Source organism: Podarcis melisellensis (genome assembly GCF_964234715.1).
Source record: "Podarcis melisellensis genome assembly, chromosome: 11".
Taxonomy (NCBI): Eukaryota; Metazoa; Chordata; class Lepidosauria; order Squamata; family Lacertidae; genus Podarcis; species Podarcis melisellensis.
Genome location: NC_138543.1, coordinates 7,300,704 through 7,321,734, shown reverse-complemented (window position 1 = coordinate 7,321,734; position 21,031 = coordinate 7,300,704). Strand labels below are relative to the sequence as shown.

The following is a 21,031-nucleotide window of genomic DNA, read 5'->3' as shown; positions in this document are numbered from 1 at the left end:
CTCTTTTCCTTAAATGATGTTATTACTTTTGCAGTAAAATTCTCAGTCATGTTACATACCCAATGAACATTTTGATATGAGTATGATTATGATGCTTTATACATTTTAATGGTATTTGGTTTGACTAGGAATGGACAACCTTGACAGCATATGCACTCATATAGTTGTGCCTTTCCGTTTTTTTCAATGTTCTGAAAGGAGATAAGTCATATATGAATATTATTCCTTTCCCATATTGCCTTGCACCTTTTGCTGTGGGCTGCTACCAGCTTGAATATACAGTAGACAATAGAGGGTTTTTATTGACCTTGAAGAAATGCAAGAGTATAGAGAGTAATTTGTAGCATTGCATATTTAGCATTATTGGACAGTTGGAGCGGACCCACTCTCCAAGTGGTATACATTTTAAATTACATTTTTCTGCAGCCCTGATAACCTGAAAACCATATTTTTAAATATACTGTATATAATCTTGAACTAACGTTTTTGGGTACCTTGCTACAAAGACAGTAGACTGTGATTCTACAATTATTATGCCAACTCACTAATACAATTATTAGTGAGTTGGCATTTATGTATAGGATTGTACAAGTTCTAACTGAAAAATGTTCTAACCTCCCATCTCCCCTTAAAGTTATGTTATTAAAATGCACTTTGCAACCTGTGCACTGAGATCTAATCTCCATCTTTATGAACATTTTCATTCTCAACTGCTAAATTATTGCATTAGTAATTTTCCTTGGAGTACTGTTGTTTCTAAGGGGCTATTATATATAACTGATTCTCCAGCAGAAGTCCCTTGAAAAAGGGAAATCTTGCATATTTTCTTCTTCTAATGGACTATATTAGCTGCTGAACCAAGGATATATGCCTATCAAAGATGTTCCATTCCTTGAAAACCAACTTAAGCTGGGAAACTGAAAAACATTGTCTTAAATGCCCTAGAAATGGAGTAGCGAAACTTTTTTTAAAGTGTTTAATGAGTTGATGGCATTATATATTTTACATCAGGATGGCTGATATTGGGTTCTCTAGCTGCTGTTGGGCCCTCAGTTCCCATCTTCTCTGGCCATTGGCCATGCTGGCAAAGGCTGATGTGAGCTGGAATCCAACATCATCTGTGGTGGGGTAGCTAGCGCTGGACTAGGGCCTGGGAGACCAGGATTCAAGTCCTCATTATGCAGTGTAGTTCACTGGTCCGACCTTGGGCCGTTTGTGAGAATAAAATGGGGGAGCAAAGAGAACCATATAACCATTGAGCTCCTTGGAGGAAAGGTGGGGTATAAATGTAACAGAAGTAAATAACAATATTAGAAGGGCCACTTTGCATAAAGGAGACTACCGAGGGCTCTGTTAGCAGTGCACTTAACGCCCCTTAAAATGTCCCTGTCAACACACTGCTTATTAATGGTGCGACATGTTTTGTCTGCAGAACAGAAGCAAAACAGGTCGGGGCACCGGCCATTTCCCTGGGTAACTTTATAGAGCCCCAAAACACCTTTAGGCAGGCAGGCAGCCTCTTTCTGAAGCTTGGGCTTCTCTCTGCTGTTGTGCTGGAGGCTTCAAGTCACACACAATTCTGTTCCAGGGCTCCTTGCCCTGATGAAAATTCCTGGGTGGCAAACATATAATAATAATAATAATTTATTATTTATACCCCGCCCATCTGGCTGAGTTTCCCCAGCCACTCTGGGCGGCTCCCAATCAAGTATTAAAAACAATACAGCGTTAAATGTTAAAAACTTCCCTGAACAGGGCTGCCTTCAGATGTCTTTTAAAGATAGGATATCCAACCTCCCAAAATTTCAACACCTCTTGCGATGGTTTGACCCCTTTCCGTATTTAACAGTACAAATTCTACAAACACCTTCTATATCTCCTCAAAATAATTTCTCTTGCATATTCCCTGTCTTACCTTAACGGCACATGTTAATTTATCGTTAATAGCTATATCCCACACCTCTTTATACCATTCTTCCATTTTATATCCCCTTGCCCCTTTCACTTCCTAGCTATAATATTTCGCGCAGCTGTCAATAAATTGGTGAGCAAGTCCTTCATAGCCTGTGAATCATCCATAAATTGATAATAATTCAACCTCTGGATTTTGGGTCAGCTTTATCCCAGTGATTTCTGTTATCTCCTTAAACACCCTTTGCCATTAAAAAAAAAAATCTTCTGCATATCCAAATTAACTTAATTTGCTCATTTATTCATCTACTTTAAATATATACACTTATAAAACTGCAGATTATTACAATAATCCTACCAATGTTCTTATCTGTTTACAATTTATCTGTAAATATTCAATAAATCATTTTCATTCTTTTATAAAAAGTTTGTTATCTTGATTTCACCATTTCTGCACATTCCATTAGTTTTTGTATCCATTCTTCCTTTGCTGGGAATTCTGCTTCTTTCCATTTTGGGGTTAGTAACATTCTTGCTGCTGTAGTAGCATACATGAATAACTTTCTATACAATTTAGGTACTGTAGTTCTGTCCCTATAATTCCCAAAAGAAAAGCTTCTGTTTTTTTAAAAAAAACATTATTTTAAACATCCTTTTCAATTCATGAATATATCTTTTCCAAGTAAGCTTTAACCTTACTACAAGACCACCACATATGATAAAAAGAACCTTCTCTTTATGTTTCCCACACTTATTTGATTTAGATTTATACATTTTTGCCAATTTACTTGGTGTTAGAAACCACTGATATATCATTTTCATATAATTTTCTCTTAGACTATAGCATGCTGTAAATTTTATATTCATATTCAGGGTGGGTTTTATTTAAATCAAATCGATTTAAATCACTAGTCAGTAATACTTGATTTAAATCATTTTATTTTTTTTACAGAAAAACTCATTCTTGCTGGTATAATCTTAATATTAACCAAATGAATAATAAATTTTTAGAGTAGTTTTTACACTTATATAAAAAATTACTGATTTGGTTATATTAGAAATACATAGATAATTATGAAATTACTGTGAGGTTTATGTTAACTTTATATTTGGACAACTTTTCTGCTGTACTTTATTGGAAGGAGAAAAATAACCATTTCCTTTAACAATTTATTTAACTAAAACATTAACATTCTAGCATATGCATCCATGTTTGTTAACTGATGTGGTTAAGCGATTAGCACACATGACAAACTTAAATCCTTATTTCCTGATGAATAGCCTTTGGGCTATAATGTAACTTAAACAGAAAACTATCTTTAGAAAGATTTCTCCTCCAAAAGCATTTTATTTTTAAAATCCAATTTAATTCAAAAACATCATTTTTTTAATCATTGATTTTTATCCACCCTGTCTATATTCCACAATCATTCCCATGCTTCCTTGTCTATATTTGCCCAAAACACTAGGTATTTACACCCCCACCACATGTGAACCCAAGTCCTTATTTTCTATTTACATTATTTCTTCGCCCTCCCACCAGATGTCAAAGAGAAAAACAACTACCAGACATCTGAAGGCAGCCCTGTTTAGGGAAGCTTTTAACAGATTTTAATTTTAATTATTTTAATATTTTCTTGGAAGCTGCCCAGAGTGGCTGGGAAAACCCAGCCAGACGGGCGGGGTATAAATAATAATAAATATTATTATTGTCATTCTTATTTATAACTGAAGGACAACCTGGGTGCCCACTCGGCTTTGGGCTCCCGGGGAGTGGCGGCCACAGCTGCCCGTCCTGAGGGCGACGCGGTCGCGAGCGCGCAGGAGAACTAAGGGCGCAGAGAGCGCGCGGCGGCGGCGGCAGTCGTGCACGCGCGCGGGGTGGGGACGGAGAACGCGGTGACGTCTCCAGGATGCGGACAGGTTCCTTCGCCGCCGCCGCCTGAGCTGTGGGCGGGGCCCGAGGTCCCCCCTCCTCCTCCTCCTCCGAGCGGCGTTCTGCGGCTGCGCAGTCCGGAGCCGGCCCGCCGCGGCTCACCTGCCTCGCTCCGTGGCCCGCCCGAGAAGAGCCTCCGCCGACCCTGCGCTGAAGGGGGCCCGGGCGCTGAGGAGGAGCGCCGCCCGCCCTTGCCGGAAAGGAGGTGAGGGGAAGAACGGGCGGAGGTCGCGGCGACCCCTCTGAGGAGAAGGAGGCGAGGGGATGGGGGGCGGCTGCCTGGTTTGTCCCCTCAGCTTCTTCTCCTTAAAACCTCCTTTTGACGAAAGGCTTCACGGTCATCCAAGTTGGTCCTTCCTCCTTTCCCAAAGCTGCTGTCCCCCCCCCCCCGGGTAGCTTTGAAATCGGCCCCGTTGCGTTTCAATGCGGCGCTCCCGTTTAGTAAACAAACTTTGATTTATTGTTAGTGGCCTCATCAGCTGCTGTTTTTAATGGTTTTTTAAAAAATTTTTTAAAAAAATATTTAATGCTGTCTTGTTTTTAACACTAAGCCGCCCAGAGAGGCTGGGGAAACTCAGCCAGATGGGCGGGGTATAAATAATAAATTATTATTATTATGCTCGGCCCCTATGCTTTTCCATTCCATGAGAAGCTCTGGGGGTGGTTTGCGCTGGCAATAATAAGATCATAATGCATTGGCATTTAAAAAAGGGATCAGATCAGTAAGGCACAGGTGGGTCGAGCCACCTGTGTAGTGGGAATTCCCATAGAACAAAATAAAACCCTCTTCTTGCCCTTGCTTCTTGTATACCCCTGTTAACCAGGCCTGTGTGGTTCTCCCATTCTCCCCAGCCACTTCTCCCGCTCCACCTGATGCAGGTTGTGTGTATTCTGGAGAATGAGAAGCTTGGGCCGAGGATGTGGGAAGTGTGTACAAGCTTTTCATCCCCCTAGTCTAAATAGGTAAAGGTAAAGGGACCCCTGACCATTAGGTCCAGTCGTGACCGACTCTGGGGTTGCAGTGCTCATCTCGCTTTATTGGCCGAGGGAGCCGGCGTACAGCTTCCAGGTCATGTGCCCAGCATGACTAAGCCGCTTCTGGCAAACCAGAGCAGCGCACGGAAACGCCGTTTACCTTCCCGCCGGAGCGGTACCTATTTATCTACTTGCACTTTGACGTGCTTTCAAACTGCTAGGTTGGCAGGAGTCCCCTAGTGTAGCTGGCCATGATCTCTGTGTTCCTAGGCAAGGGTGGAGACAAAAGTGGCTCTAGTGAACCATAGGAGAAACCTCTGATTGCAGATTGTGCCTTCACTACGAATCAATCAAGCCCCTGATATACAGCGAGAGCAGAAGCCAGGTCTCATCATGCTATTTTCCAAAGGTCCTGAAACAGGATGGTTCATAAGGTCTTCGTGATCTAGCCCAGTAGGTTTCGCAGTTGAGAATTTCTACAAATGAGGTGTCACTGTTGGAAAAGCTTCACTTTGAATCAGTGCTTGCCCTTCTGGGCTTCAGCTGGAGAACTTAGTCAGGCACCCCCAAACTCAGCCCTCCAGATATTTTGGGACTACAACTCCCATCATCCCTAGATAACAGGACCAGTGGTCAGGGATGATGGGAGTTGTAGTCCCAAAACATCTGGAGGGCCGAGTTTGGTGATGCCTGATCTTAGTGCTCGTATGGGAGAAGGCACTTCTGAGGTATTCTGGAGACAAAATAATTTAAAGCAGAATAATAAGATTGGTTGTCGTAATCATTTTACCCGTAATGGTGTAGAGTTCAAGATTTGAGATTCTTGGTAATATGATTAATCAAATAATATGGGGTGGAGTGACTCAAAGATCCAGGAAGCCCATGGTTTGCACAGAGATTCAGTGTGGCTGAAGGTCTGCATTTTGAGCAGTTACAAACCTGAGTGACTTTGGAAGATTGATTTGGAAGACTGATGCTGTCTCTGAGCAACTATAAGCCATATTTGTGTGACCTTCAAAACTTTCTCATAACAAGTTTGGATTTTAGCACACACATTCAAAATGAATTTACGTAGCAAAACTGCAATGTAAAATGTTTAAAGTGGAATTGATTAATGTTCTCTAAAGTATTTATAAACAATAACTCACTGCTTGCTTATATTTTATTTTGCCAGTCTTGAAATTACATTGCAAGTGCAACTAAAATTAGGTCAGATACTATTAAAATGGTTAAACTCATAAAGTTGCTGTTCACAGAAGCCACTTCTATCCATTGGAGATTTCCCTGAACTGAAGGGAGAGGAACGAGATTTCTAATAATTTCCCCTTTCTACTGCAGTCTGATGTAGCACCATCTATACTTTTCCCAAAGGGCCCGTCAACAACTATCTGGAACAGAGTTTGGTGTTCATGGAAGCCTCTGCTGGACCCAAGAGCCTTCTATGAATGGAAGAACATTGTTAGATACAGCTCATAGTAAAGTCAAAGCAGTGCAGTCTATCTGTCAAATCACATGGGCCTCCTGTGCAGCTCATTGCTTGTGTAGGAGAGGAACAACACCAAGACAAAACTAGGAACCACCAAAAAATGTGGTTTCTTGGGCCCACTGTGTTTTGAATGGGGGAAACATGGGGAAATTGCCTTCCACGTTTTTTACCACAAAGTAATTTTGAGGAGCAGGAAGAAAAAATAATGAAGCTTCCTCTTATCTCCTTCATTATTTCTTACTGCGAGCATTTGGGATTTGGAAGCAATGCAAAAGGACACCAACAAACTAGGCCGATGCCCTTTAGCATCACTTGTTGGCAACCACCCAAGACGGTTTGCATTGCTAACAAAGCTCTTAAGCTCTTGGCTAAGCCCATCCCCTTGTCCCAACAGAGGGAAAGCGTCAAGTCTGCAGTTTGCAATAGGCAGTTTTGTTCATCTGTAGTTACGGGTTTAATTTTACAAGCATTGAAATGAACTGATTATGGAATTCTGATTATTTTAGTTTCCATCAACTCGCCGTAGCCAAAATGTATTTGTTCAGCGTTTTAAAAATTATTCTATCAAAATCAACTAGAGAGATGGTTACCTTTTCAAATGGACTGTGTTCTGTGAGATATTACACCACCTTGTTTTTCTTCATTATTCTGAATTTCCCTTATAGTGTTTTTTACATGTCAGCTGCAGATCTTTCAAAAATTTACAGGGCAACCACAACTGAGAGTCTTACTGTGCTTCATTTGGTTATCACCTAGACAGCTTGCTCACTCCACCCTAGTATATGGATGTGTCTGTCTGAGATTACGGTTCTTGATCTATGTAAAGGTCTCCAGGAAGATATCTACTGTCTTCATAGATATCCTTGCCTCACTCGGTTTGCAGAAAGAAGCAAGCTGTCATTTTGCATCTGTGAGCACACTAGAAGTCAAAAGCTGCTTTTTTATTTCTCCATGTTGCTGTGAGACTGATGCACTGAGTGGCTGTAAGAAGATAATTCATGTTATATTTGGACAGAGATTTAGCTGATTTATCCCTTTATATTATCATATGAGCCATTTGCCCTTTATTTCTTACAGCAGCTATGTAGAAATGCTTTTTTGTGGCTCCATCTCATTATTCTGCTGAAATGTTTGATCCTGACTGTATGTTTAAAGCCCTTTAATTTCAAGAGTTCTTCTCATGCAGTGGCTACCCAGTGAGAATTAATGCTTGATTCTCTATGTTTGCTGTTGAACAGCAGCAGCATGGAATAATGTCATATAAAAATGACTCCCATGCTACTCTTACAACATATAAAAGGTCTCCGAGAACTGGTGAGTGTTGATATTTGTATATAGCAAATGTTGTAGGACCTGTTTAGGCAGAAAACAGACATTCTGGACTAAGCAAAATTGAGAAAGAAAGAAGGAACGGGAATGATGTAAGAACTGTAAGCAGTGTCACAAGACACCGTATAACAGTATAACATCAATCCTCATGAAAGACACTGGCTATCTAATTGCTGCTAGGCCCAATTCATGGTGTTGACTTTAACATTGAAAGCCCTAAATGACTTAAGGCCCAAATACTTGATGGCACTCCTCCTCAAATCAGCCAGGTCAGGCCCTATGGGTCTGTCTTGTGGGCCCTTTGATTAATTATTTAATTTCTATGCTGCTTAATATGTTAAAAATTGTAGAAGAAATTGACACAACAACAGAAACTTAAAATATTGCAGAAGCACACAGTTACATAGACATTAATTCAGGCTTCCTCAACCTCAGCCCTCCAGATGTTTAGAGACTACAATTCCCATCATCCCTGACCACTGGTCCCGCTAGCTAGGGATCATGGGAGTTGTAGGCCAAAAACATTAATTCTATTTATTTATCTATATAAATCAATAGCAATTCATTTTCCTTCTGACACACCCTCACAGCCTCCAGGTTCTCACGCAGAGTCCAAACAAACTCTCAGCTCACCCACAAAAGTCTCACCCCATTGCCTCACTTAAGACTTGCTTTTTCTGGGCAGGCCCAGGGTGGATGGTGCTTTCTCAGACTGCCCACAGCTGTGTCCATTTAGCTGCACTGTGCACATCCACTTCCAGGTACAGCAAGTTTGTTGAGTTTTCTAAGGCAAAACTATGGGGGCATAGGAAGTTGGTTTATATCTAAATCAAACTATTGGTTCATATAGCTAAGTATTGTCTACACTGACTGATAGTGACTGTCCAGGATTTCAGACAAGGTTATTTCCCTACCCTACTTGGAGATGCTGGGGATTGAATGTGGGAACTGCTTAATTGTTTTGTAGTATTTTTCTGTATATTAGCTATTATTATATCTGTTGAGTGGGTGTTTTTGTATTTTAAAGTTTTACTTTGTAGTAAATTCAAGTGAGTGTTGTATCTCCAATTTTCACCTTCAGTTTTAAATTTTATTCGTCCTATGTGGAAGTGTCAATACTATACATTCACAAAACAGTTGGTCTATTTGGGGAAAGGTTTATGATTTAGAAAAGTGAAATGCTCATGAAAACAAAGTCCACCACAGCCAACCACAAATGAACAACCACACCCTAGGCCAACCCCACCTCTCTCACCACCAAAGGAACACAAGTGAACAGCAGAGAACCTGCACAAGCAACGCTGACACCAAACCCTACATATATTAAGTAAAATAGAAACATCACCACCCATCTTCCCCCCTCCACCTCTTTCCCCCCTTTCTTCCTAATGTTTCAACAAATGAAACTGATTTTACATGGGGGGGGGGGATTGCCAGAGAGAGACATTGCACACACTTGTAAATCAAGAAAATCTTTAAGAAAAGAAAAGTGAAATGCACTTTAAGGTATTTGATACTATGAAAAGCAGAACAGTGGTTTATATGGAGCATGAATTGGTTTTATAATACAACAGCCAAAATCAAAATATAGCTGGAAAGGGTGGCTAGCCAAAGATGTTATCAAACAGTGCCCTGTATGGATCGAGCATTTCTTAGCCAGCAACCTTTGGAGCTTAAGTACTTCTTCCCTGCATATCTGACTGCAAAGGAAACTTCCTGGTTAAACCACATTTTCTGTGCTTGGTTGTCATGGCAAACATGTGGTTTAATAAACCAGGAAGTTTCCTCTGAAGTCAAGTGTGAGGAAAGAGGAAACATTTGAGTTCACAGCTCATTTATTTTTCAAGAAACCATACATCTGAGTCAGGCAATGTCTGATATCAACTGACTTCCCTGTCATGAATCTTTCATATGGGGCAGTGATTTACAGGACATAGGAACACACAGACTGTTTGTTTTTGGCCAGGATATGATCCTCAGAGAGCACTGAGTTGCTTTCAGAGCGATTTGTCTGACTGTGAGGATCCAGAATCAGAGTAAATAAGGGACATTCTCTGCAGGACCTGGGAGAGTTCCTCCTGCAAAAGAACAGGGTTTTTAGCCAGTAGATGCAGAGCATGCAAATTGCACAATATCTGGTTCCCATGCATTTCTGAAACTCCCCAGGCCTTGGCTGCCTTGAGGAAGGATTGTGTTATGTCAGCACGACATAATTTTTTTGTGGATTTTGTCTTTAGTATATAAACTCCAGTTTTGCTGATATAAGTAAGCTAAGAACTTTTTGGAGTAGAACTGAGGACTAAATGAGATGAGTAACTGATAACTCCCTGATACACAACTGTTGAAATAATGTTTCTCCAGTAAAAAAGGGGGGCTTATCCATTAAAAATGTTAGCTGGAACACATGGATGGCACCTTCTTAGTTCCAATTTGTTATGAAAATCTTGATTTCCCAGTAATGGTAAATGCAAGCAAATGACAACTTGGTGTCTGTTATGAAATCATTTAAAGAATAATGACAGTTTAGAGACCCCTATTATAAGTAAATCTTTTGTGAATAGAAATTACAGGGGTGATTATGAAGCAAAGCATATTATTCCAGCAAAGTAAATTATTTTGAATTTACTTAGTAAAATAGTTGAGAACATACTAGCATCTATTAACAAAAAAAGAGAAAAAAAGCTGCTCACAGAGCTGGAAAATTCGGTATTCTGCGAAACATTTTCCTTTTAAAGCAGGTATGCATTCAGTAATAAACTGGATTTGTTTATCTGAAAACTACGACTAGACTTTGGAAAAGCTTTTGGTACTAATAGCTTCTTATATATAATTGCTGATACCTTGTTTTGATTGGGTAATGTTAATATCAAGCAGCTTCTATGAGGGCTGGTCAGAAAATATTACATGTGGCATTTCCTGAATGGAAAGTACTAATTTTCTTCAGGATTTTGTATGGAGCTGCAGTTTTTTCAATTTACCATTTTGGGCCAGAAATGAGTGAAAAACTTCAGCGTGGCAAAACCTCCCTATTGCCAAGAGGTACAATAGTCTCCTATTACTCTCCCCAGCAGTATTTTCCACTGATTGCTTATCCATGTCTTTTTCCGCAGCCTCTGCCATCTTTGTCACTGCTACACCCTCTTTAGCAGGCACCTTTGCTTTTTGCTTAACCAATGGCTACAGCTCCATTTCCCCCCTGACATTTTTGTTCCCAGGCCCTTATAAGGCTCTATTTGCTGGCTATCTTGGTTTCTGCAGATGGTGTTATTTCTGCTGTGTTTTCTCAAACATTATCCTGTTTCTCACACTAGAATTTGAGTATACTTACACACACTTCTTCTTTTTTCATTTTTGCCGATCATTAGAGATGTTGCTGTGGAAGAACTAAGCTTTCCAGATTGATATGAAGAACTTTACATGATGAATAAAGTAAAAATGGCATCAGAAAAAAGGTAAGGGGATTGGGGAGAGATGCAGATGTTTAATCTTCCTTGCAGGATTTTTTTTCAACCAGCTTGGTTTGTATTCCTTGAAGATAGCTTGTAAATGAACCCAAAGCTATCAGGCTTATTCAGATGATTAAGAAAAAGATTTTCCGTAATAGTTGGTGGCCTGTAATTATAAATTTTATTTAGTTTTTATTGTGTACATATAATTGTCGCTTTGATATTTAAATGAACTATACAAGTACTTATATGCTATCCATGTAATTTTATAATAACCCATTGTTTTTTGTTTGAGCAAAACAAACCATGATCCCTGGTTTGGAGTAGATACTAAGATAGAGATTACGATGCAATGATGGCATCCTGTAAACTGACACTTACTATGATCTTGCATGTGTGCTTATCACTGTTGAGCTTATCACTGGTTCGGGTTAGTAGTGAACATATGCTTAGAAGTTGCAGTTAGTCGTGATTTCAGTTGTATATAATAAACACAATGGAAATTGATGCACCTCTGCTGGCACAATAGACTTCTGTGTGTGCAATGGAACTTCCTCTTTGGTCTGCTCAAGCTCCCTGCACACCCTCAAAATCAGCTCCAGATGGTTCAGATGTGCAGTGGGAGGAGAGGAAATGAAAGCTACTAGCCAGCTGTTAGAAAGGAGAGTGCTCTGGTACTCAGGTCCTACTTGTGTCTGATTGGCCGCTATGAGAACAGGGTGCTGGACCAAATGTTGGCCTGATCAAGCCATATGTAAGAATGTAAGCGGGGCTTACATTATGCCAGTGGGACTAAGCACATGGAGCATTGGATACATGTGCTTAAAATAATCTGAACTGCATATAAGTTATATAATACGTCATCCATTGAAGTGCCAGTTATTTTCGAATTGGTACTTTGTGGGGCCATTCTTCACCACACATATATTTTTTTAGGAAACTTGTTTGCCAATAAATCTAAACATTTCTTATGCTTATTCCAGAATCATTTTATTGAATCCAATAAAACTCTCTGAGAGTGTGTAAACGTAGAGGAATTGTAGCCTTATGACACAACATGGTTTCCATGGTAACTTCCTACGATGCAATTGTGTCTGGGTTGGACTCTAGAATAAGGTCACTATGTAAGAAATGGTTAAGCTGTAGGTTGCACTTAGTTTGTAGCTTGGTCAAAGGCATTATTAGCGGAAATAATGCAAACATGAGGCGCAGCACTCGGATCCATATCAGAGTCAGGATGTTTAGACCACTTGGGAAGTGGGTAGGATCTGACAACTCTTCTCATCCTTGGCCTGTAGGAACTAATCCCCGGTGAGTGGAAGAGCCTGTGGAATGATGATAATACCAAGGGAAACATTCTTACTATTTATTTAACGTTTATTTATACTTACTATTTACTTAACATCTATTTTTGCTTCCAGCTGCTCAGTTTATTTTCATATCAGCCTTGAGAGTAGTTGGGATCTCCATAACAATTTATTTTAAGACTAGTCCTAACAGGGTATCTGTTTCCAGTTACTTAAGTTTTGCTGGTGCTCTAAGTATCCTAAAAGTAATTCTCTAGAAAGTTCCTATTTCATATACTATTAGTTGTTGGTCCCAAAACAAACTTCCATATATCACGTGGAAGAGATTAATCTTTCTGAAAGATGTAATAAGAGAGAATGTTACTTCCTCTAAACTTTTAAAATATTTTGTCTTTAAATGTACAAAGCTGCACCCCGTTTTCAGAATAGGTTGCCTGTTTAAAACACCTCAACTCCACTCTCAGATTAATAATAATAATAATAATAATAATAATAAGTATTTATATATGGTTTGGAGGGGTTTTTTCCAAAACACATCTACTTTTATATGGATGTCATCCTTCCAGATTGTTCGGCGGCTTTAATTGTGCAAGTGGCACATACAATTTTGTAATCAGGATTATGCCAGTTGTGCGAAGTTGCCAATTTTGACGTGATGTAATAGAGCTTGGAACCTTGAGATAGCTTTTACCTGCTACACTGACCCTTGGTTATTTGAATGTGTGCCAGTGTATCAGTTTCTGTGTTGCTGCATGTTTTACTGCAGCATCTATGCAGGAGTACAGTGGTACCTCATGTTGCGTAACCTCCAGGTTATGCAGGAAACCCGGAAGTGGGTTTGCCACTTGTGTGTGCGCAGAAGCAGTCCTTCGGTTACGAAATTTTCGGGATACAGCTGGGCCTCCAAAACAGATCCCATTTGTAACCGGAGGTACCTCTGTTTGTGGCTGCCTCTTACTAGAATATTTTTGTGAATTTTAGATGAAGCTTGTTTATACCCCAACCTCCACCAAGTTCCTGGGGCATCTTACAAGTATTTGATTGAAATACAGCCATATGTCAGCAGGGATAGCCAGCACAGTACCCTCCAGATGTTGGTGGGCTCTGACTCCCTCTATCCCTGGCCATTGGCAATTCTTGCTGGGTTTGGCGAGAGTTGGAGTCCAACAACATCTGGATGATCTCTGTCTTAGAGCAACTTGGTGGTAAATACAGAATCATTTTCTAACTGCAGTTGAACTGTTTTCAAGCTGCTGAGTGAAGAATACTAATTTATCATATCTCTGGTAAACCAGCAGTGGCAGTATTTATTAAACTAGTGCCATATACTTTTAGTTTTATTGCAGCTAACCATATTTCATTGTAACGTGTATAACAAATTGTCACTTGCTGTGTAAGCTATCTGCATGGTAAGCTGACAAGCAGAATGGCTTATGGTGCCAGTTAAATGGAACAGAAGCATTTTGTCACTCTAGAAAGGCAATGGCAAAGGAAAGTTACATAATGATATCACTCCAAAAATAATGTGTGTACTTTTACCAGTGGAGTCACATTTTGGATGTCATTAATGGCTTAAAGATTGTGTTACACTGTAGATGCTTAGAGGTAAGTTGAGGTGTGTGTGTAAAAGTGTGTAAAAGATCCATGGCTGTTCTGAGCCCTGATGATGACTCAGTGGACTTGTTAGGAGTATTGCCATTTGAGCATTCCAGTAAATAAAATAATCTGTTTTCAGATAATAGGTCTAGAATTCATGACAACCTCATACTAACTCAATTGCTTAAAAATACCATCCTGGGTTGAAACTGATCTGTGAACATTGCAATGATTATCTCAATCTATGCAAAATCAACACTTCTTTCAAACCAACCAACCTAAAGTGCTATTTGTATCTAGTCCAGTGCAGCCCTGTCTCCATTGATGATTTGGTGTATCTTCTTGCTTTAAAGCAGGTATGGGAAGCCTGTGGTTCTCTATATTCACTCATTCCCAAGGAGTGAATATTGGTTAGGGCTGGTGAGAGTTGGGAGTCAGCAACAACTGGAAGGGGCAGCATGTTAGCCACCCCTGCCTTAAAGGCTACTGGTAAAGACACAGACTGGTAAAGATACGCCTAGCCTGACAAGGCAAAATGAATTTTGTCCTGAACTGGGGTGAGAGGAAGAGGTGAACATAGAGGTATTCTCACCTCCTGGATTTCAGATCAGGTAAAGCAAGATGTTAAGTGATATCATTAGCATCAGATACTTGAGTCTGCCCCTGATGTGAAATCCAGTTGGCCTATTTTAGTTTGAGAGTTTCAAAAGACAGCTGCCTCTGGATCCATGACAGAGAGTAGAATTACTTTCCTTTAAAATGAAAACATTTTACGTTATAAATATTCTTAATTAAATGTATTATAAAATGAAAAACATTGCTTAATCACATTCCCGCAGCTCAATGTGGAAGCCAATATACAGTGGTGCCTCGCAAGACGAAATTAATTCGTTCCGCAAGTCTCTTCGTCTTGCGAGTTTTTCGTCTTGCGATGCACGGTTTTCCATAGGAATGCATTGAAAATCAATTAATGCGTTCCTATGGAAAAAGCCTTCCCCCGACCTCTTCTGGCGGGCGGCATTTTAAAATCGCCCGGAACAGCGGAGGACTTCTCCGCTGTCCGGGGCGATTTAAAAGCCCCTGGGAAGGCAGGCAGGGGGGACAAAGGCTTTCCCGCCCGGCCGCCCGGCTTCGGGACATCGTTCCGATGCCGGGCGGCTGGGGGAGGCTTTCCTGCCCCACCGCCCGGCATCGGGACGATGCCCCGATGCCGGGCGGCTGGGGGAGGCGTTCCTGCCCCACCGCCCGGCATCGGGACGATGCCCCGAAGCCGGGCGGGGGGGGAGGCTTTCCCGCCCGGCCGCCCGGCTTCGGGACAACGTTCCGATGCCGGGCGGCTGGGGGAGGCTTTCCTGCCCCACCGCCCGGCATCGGGACGATGCCCCGATGCCGGGCGGCTGGGGGAGGCTTTCCTGCCCCACCGCCCGGCATCGGGACGATGCCCCGAAGCCGGGCGGGGGGGGAGGCTTTCCCGCCCGGCCGCCCGGCTTCGGGACATCGTTCCGATGCCGGGCGGCTGGGGGAGGCTTTCCTGCCCCACCGCCCGGCATCGGGACGATGCCCCGATGCCGGGCGGCTGGGGGAGGCGTTCCTGCCCCACCGCCCGGCATCGGGACGATGCCCCGAAGCCGGGCGGGGGGGAGGCTTTCCCGCCCGGCCGCCCGGCTTCGGGACAACGTTCCGATGCCGGGCGGCTGGGGGAGGCTTTCCTGCCCCACCGCCCGGCATCGGGACGATGCCCCGATGCCGGGCGGCTGGGGGAGGCTTTCCTGCCCCACCGCCTGGCATCGGGACGATGCCCCGAAGCCGGGCGGGGGGGGAGGCTTTCCCGCCCGGCCGTCCGGCTTCGGGACATCGTTCCGATGCCGGGCGGCTGGGGGAGGCTTTCCTGCCCCACCGCCCGGCATCGGGACGATGCCCCGAAGCCGGGCGGCTGGGGGAGGCGTTCCTGCCCCACCGCCCGGCATCGGGATGATGCCCCGAAGCCGGGCGGGGGGGGAGGCTTTCCCGCCCGGCCGCCCGGCTTCGGGACATCGTTCCGATGCCGGGCGGCTGGGGGAGGCTTTCCTGCCCCACCGCCCGGCATCGGGACGATGCCCCGATGCCGGGCGGCTGGGGGAGGCGTTCCTGCCCCACCGCCCGGCATCGGGACGATGCCCCGATGCCGGGCGGCTGGGGGAGGCTTTCCTGCCCCACCGCCCGGCATCGGGACGATGCCCCGAAGCCGGGCGGGGGGGGGGAGGCTTTCCCGCCCGGCCGCCCGGCTTCGGGACATCGTTCCGATGCCGGGCGGCTGGGGGAGGCTTTCCTGCCCCACCGCCCGGCATCGGGACGATGCCCCGATGCCGGGCGGCTGGGGGAGGCGTTCCTGCCCCACCGCCCGGCATCGGGACGATGCCCCGATGCCGGGCGGCTGGGGGAGGCTTTCCTGCCCCACCGCCCGGCATCGGGACGATGCCCCGAAGCCGGGCGGGGGGGGAGGCTTTCCCGCCCGGCCGCCCGGCTTCGGGACATCGTTCCGATGCCGGGCGGCTGGGGGAGGCGTTCCTGCCCCACCGCCCGGCATCGGGACGATGCCCCGAAGTCGGGCGGGGGGGGGAGGCTTTCCCGCCCGGCCGCCCGGCTTCGGGACAACGTTCCGATGCCGGGTGGCTGGGGGAGGCTTTCCTGCCCCACCGCCCGGCATCGGGACGATGCCCCGATGCCGGGCGGCTGGGGGAGGCTTTCCTGCCCCACCGCCCGGCATCGGGACGATGCCCCGATGCCGGGCGGCTGGGGGAGGCGTTCCTGCCCCACCGCCCGGCATCGGGACGATGCCCCGATGCCGGGCGGCTGGGGGAGGCTTTCCTGCCCCACCGCCCGGCATCGGGACGATGCCCCGAAGCCGGGCGGGGGGGGAGACTTTCCCGCCCGGCCGCCCGGCTTCGGGACATCGTTCCGATGCCGGGCGGCTGTGGGAGGCGTTCCTGCCCCACCGCCCGGCATCGGGACGATGCCCCGAAGCCGGGCGGCTGGGGGAGGCGTTCCTGCCCCACCGCCCGGCATCGGGATGATGCCCCGAAGCCGGGCGGCTGGGGGAGGCGTTCCTGCCCCACCGCCCGGCATCGGGACGATGCCCCGAAGCCGGGCGGCTGGGGGAGGCGTTCCTGCCCCACCGCCCGGCATCGGGATGATGCCCCGAAGCCGGGCGGGGGGGAGGCTTCAAAAGCCGTCCGGGGGCTTTTAAATCGCCCCGGACAGTCCCGGGGCGATTTAAAAGCCCCCGGTTAGGCAGGCAGGGGGGGCAAAAGTCTTTGCCCCCCCTGCCTGCCTTCAAAAGCCGTCCGGGATAGCGGGAAGCGCTTCCCTGCTATCCCGGACCGCTTTTAAAATGCTGGCGGTGGGGAGCAAAGCCTTTCGCCCCCGCCGGCCTTCCTGGACCTCTTCTGAAGTCCGGGGGGGGGGAAGGCTTTGCTCCCCACCGCCAGCATTTAAAAAAAGGTCCCCGAGATTTCCCTATGGGCTTTCGTCTTGCGATGCAAGCCCATAGGGAAAATCGTCTAGCGAAGCGTCGCAAAAACCGAAAAACCCTTTCGTCTTGCGGGTTTTTCGTCTTGCGAGGCATTCGTCTAGCGGGGCACCACTGTAAATCACTGGGCTGCCTGATAAAGCTTCCCCTTTTTTGCAGTTTATATTTCTTCTCTTGGGCTATGTTAAGGCTACATAATGGATTAATTAATGGACCTTTTGATACTAATCAGAACTGAAATTCTGCCAAGATGGGAAATTCTTCTTGTCTCAACTAGAGATGGTGTGAAAGTCTGTCTGAGGCTGGCTTGAAATAGAAACCAAGGTGTCAATAGGACCTGAATCCAAACCGGAAACAAATCTTCAAATGTCTATCCTTCCTCTCCAGAGCTTTCAGGAATTCTTAGAAGATGAAGTTTCATGCCATCACCAGCACTCCCTCCCCTGCTTTTCGAAAGCAGCAGCAATGTCAAAAGGCAAAAGGGAGGATTTTTCTCTCCTGTTTTCCCATCAGAAATTCTGGGTGTAAGGGATTCTAGGATGGTAGCCCTGGCTAAGAGTGTGATGTCACAATGGATAACTGGGACTTGTGGTTCATTTTCAGTTGCTGGAACCTTTAAACCAGGGGTCACCCAACTTTTTTGGACCAATGGATGCATCACAAATTTTGAGAGGGTGTTGTGGGTGCCAGTCAAAAATTGGCTGCCAAGTGGGTGTAGCATAACACCAAATGGCTGTGATAGGGTGGCATGGCATAACAGAAAATTAGAGAGTACAGTAATTGCTACTCTCTGTGATAGGGTGGCATGGCATAACAGAAAATTAGAGAGTACAGTAATTGCCCCAACAACATCATGGTTATCAGTAGAAGTCGGCTTCTGGCCCTGATTGTGAATGGGCTTAACTTGTTCAATTTCTGCTTTACATACAGCCCTTAAAGGCACAAGGACCCTGTTTTTCCACAGTGTCAACCTTAAACAAAGACCAAGGCTACATTCTTACCTGAGAGTAATTAACTAATTATTAATTTTTGGATCATCACCCTAATGTTAAGCGTTCCTAAAATGCCACTCTGAAAAATGCCTGTCATATTAAAAGTGACAGTATCAAATAATAATAATAATAATAATAATAATAATAATAATAATAATAATAATAATTTTATTTGCTCCAGTCTAACAAACAATTCTCGGATTCTGAGTTTGCTGTCGCAACTGGAAAAGATCAACACAGAATGTTTGGTGGAAGCTGACACTACCAGATATGTTACATCAAAAATTCTCCACCTGGCTCAGAGTCAAGGTAAATATTTGTACATTGAAATCAGCTTTTAAATTTATATGCACTTTATTCTTGAAAATATTCTGTATATACTATATGTATGTCATCCCATATGTCATGGTACATTGTTATGTTCTGATTGTAAATTGTAGTCAGTATGCTTGCATACATAGAACAAAACACTTTTTTTCTTGCTTAGAAGATGTAGTCACTTAGCTCAGGCTGGATGTAGACATGTCAAAGAAGCGTTTCAGTTTAAAATGTTGTAAATTTAAACTGGGAAAACAAGTAGAGGAAAAATGGGACTCCACCATCGCCATCTGGTGGCACAATGTTATATCACATATATAACTTCCAGTAGCACCTTAAAGACCAACTAAGTTAGTTCTTGGTATGAGCTTTCGTGTGCATGCACACTTCTTCAGATACCTCTTCTTCAGATACTTCTTCAGGTATCTGAAGAAGTGTGCATGCACACGAAAGCTCATACCAAGAACTAACTTAGTTGGTCTTTAAGGTGCTACTGGAAGGAATTTTTTTGTTTTGACTATGGCAGACCAACACGGCTACCTATCTGTAACTCACATATATAACGCTTGCCTTTTCTTTACCAGTCTAGCTGAGTTCTCAATATTTAAAAAGTTCCCTTTTTATAATGAGGTTCATTCCTAATAAGGGGACGCGGGTGGCGCTGTGGGTAAAACCTCAGCGCCTAGGACTTGCCGATCGTCAGGTCGGTGGTTCAAATCCCCGCGGCAGGGTGCGCTCCTGTTGCTCGGTCCCAGCGCCTGCCAACCTAGCAGTTCGAAAGCACCTCCGGGTGCAAGTAGATAAATTGGGACCGCTTACTAGCGGGAAGGTAAACGGCGTTTCTGTGTGCTGTGCTGGCTCGCCAGATGCAGCTTCATCACGCTGGCCACGTGACCCGGAAGTGTCTGTGGACAGCGCTGGCCCCCGGCCTCTTAAGTGAGATGGGCGCACAACCCTAGAGTCGGACACGACTGGCCCGCACGGGCAGGGGTACCTTTACCTTTACCTCGTTCCTAATATTAGTCTTCTTTTACTTTAATTTCTGTTGAAGCAGATAGGTAGGAATTATTACATTGTTAAAAGGAATAATTTCAAGCATCTGGTATTTTTGCAATGTAGATTGTTATTATTAATTAAAGTAATCACCATTGGGGATTAAAAACATTTTTTACTATTGAACTTTATGCTTTTCAGCAGCTACTATCTGGTTGCCCACATTTGAAATTAATATCCTGGTTTATCAAGTGCTCACATGTATTTAACTTTCAGAAAAAATCAGGAAGGAAATGACTGCAAAAGGTTCAACTGGAATAGAAGTTATTCTATCAACTTTAGAGGTACTATTTTTATTTTAAAAACTAATTTATGGTAAAATAGTGGGTCAGTATGACTTAAGTTTCTTGCACAGTTTGAATTTCTAAAGTTTCCTTCTCATTCAGAGTAGTCACTCTGTTCACTGGATTTTCATGTTTGGGATAGAGTAAGAAGTTTGTTACTTTCCTTTAAAGTAGATGTTAGAGATTTTAGCTATAGCAAATTCTTTTTAAATTAAGGATTCAAAACTTAACACAAAGTTGATGGTGTCCCAAAGTAGTGGCATTTAAAAGAATTGATACTTTTGGTTAATTGGCCAGTGCCACTGTTAAGATGTGATTTGAAAACCTAGTGTAGGGCATTGATGTCAGAGATAGAGCTGTCATTTTTTATATCTAAAACAGGCATAGGCAAACTCTGGACCTCCAGATGTTTGGGACTACAATTCCCATCATCCATAGCTAACAGGACCAGTGGTAAAGGATGATGGGAATTGTAGTTCCAAACATCTGGAAGGCTGGAGTTTGCCTATGCCTGATCTAAAATATTACTGAATGTTCATGGTCCTGATTCTGGAATTTTTGTACTTTTTAAAGCTTTAAGTCAAAGCAAGGGAATGTGTGGCCCTCCAGATGTTGTTAGACTTTAGCTGCCATAATGCCTGACCATTGACCACAATGGTGGAGCAGATGGGAGTTGTGAGGGCACTAGGATCCCCATCCCAGTGCTTTAAGAATGCATGTTTGTATATCATGAAAGGTATAATATGATAACTAAGAAATACTCTGTTCATTTCAGAATACCCGAGATCTTCAGACTACACTAAATATCTTGAACATCCTAAATGAGCTGGTGGCAGCAGGTGTGTTTTTATATTGAATTGCAAATTTGTAACATCTGTCTAGGCTTGTAG

At 44.1% G+C, this 21,031-nt stretch overlaps 1 protein-coding gene across 4 annotated transcripts in view; it reads left to right on the top strand.

The window, feature by feature from the left end:
- Window positions 1-21,031, top strand: part of AGTPBP1 (ATP/GTP binding carboxypeptidase 1) — a 71,046-nt gene that overhangs the window by 6,556 nt on the left and 43,459 nt on the right. For 2 of the 4 annotated variants that reach the window (XM_081930396.1, XM_081930395.1), the window contains exons 2-5: window positions 11,003-11,089; window positions 18,668-18,795; window positions 20,074-20,141; window positions 20,917-20,980. In XM_081930396.1, coding sequence (XP_081786522.1) covers window positions 11,055-11,089; window positions 18,668-18,795; window positions 20,074-20,141; window positions 20,917-20,980 — 295 coding nt within the window. In that variant the 5' untranslated portion in view covers window positions 11,003-11,054. Of the gene's footprint in view, window positions 1-11,002; window positions 11,090-12,198; window positions 12,395-18,667; window positions 18,796-20,073; window positions 20,142-20,916; window positions 20,981-21,031 lie in introns of those variants that run through there. The other 2 variants (XM_081930393.1, XM_081930394.1) reach the window with 2 other exon arrangements.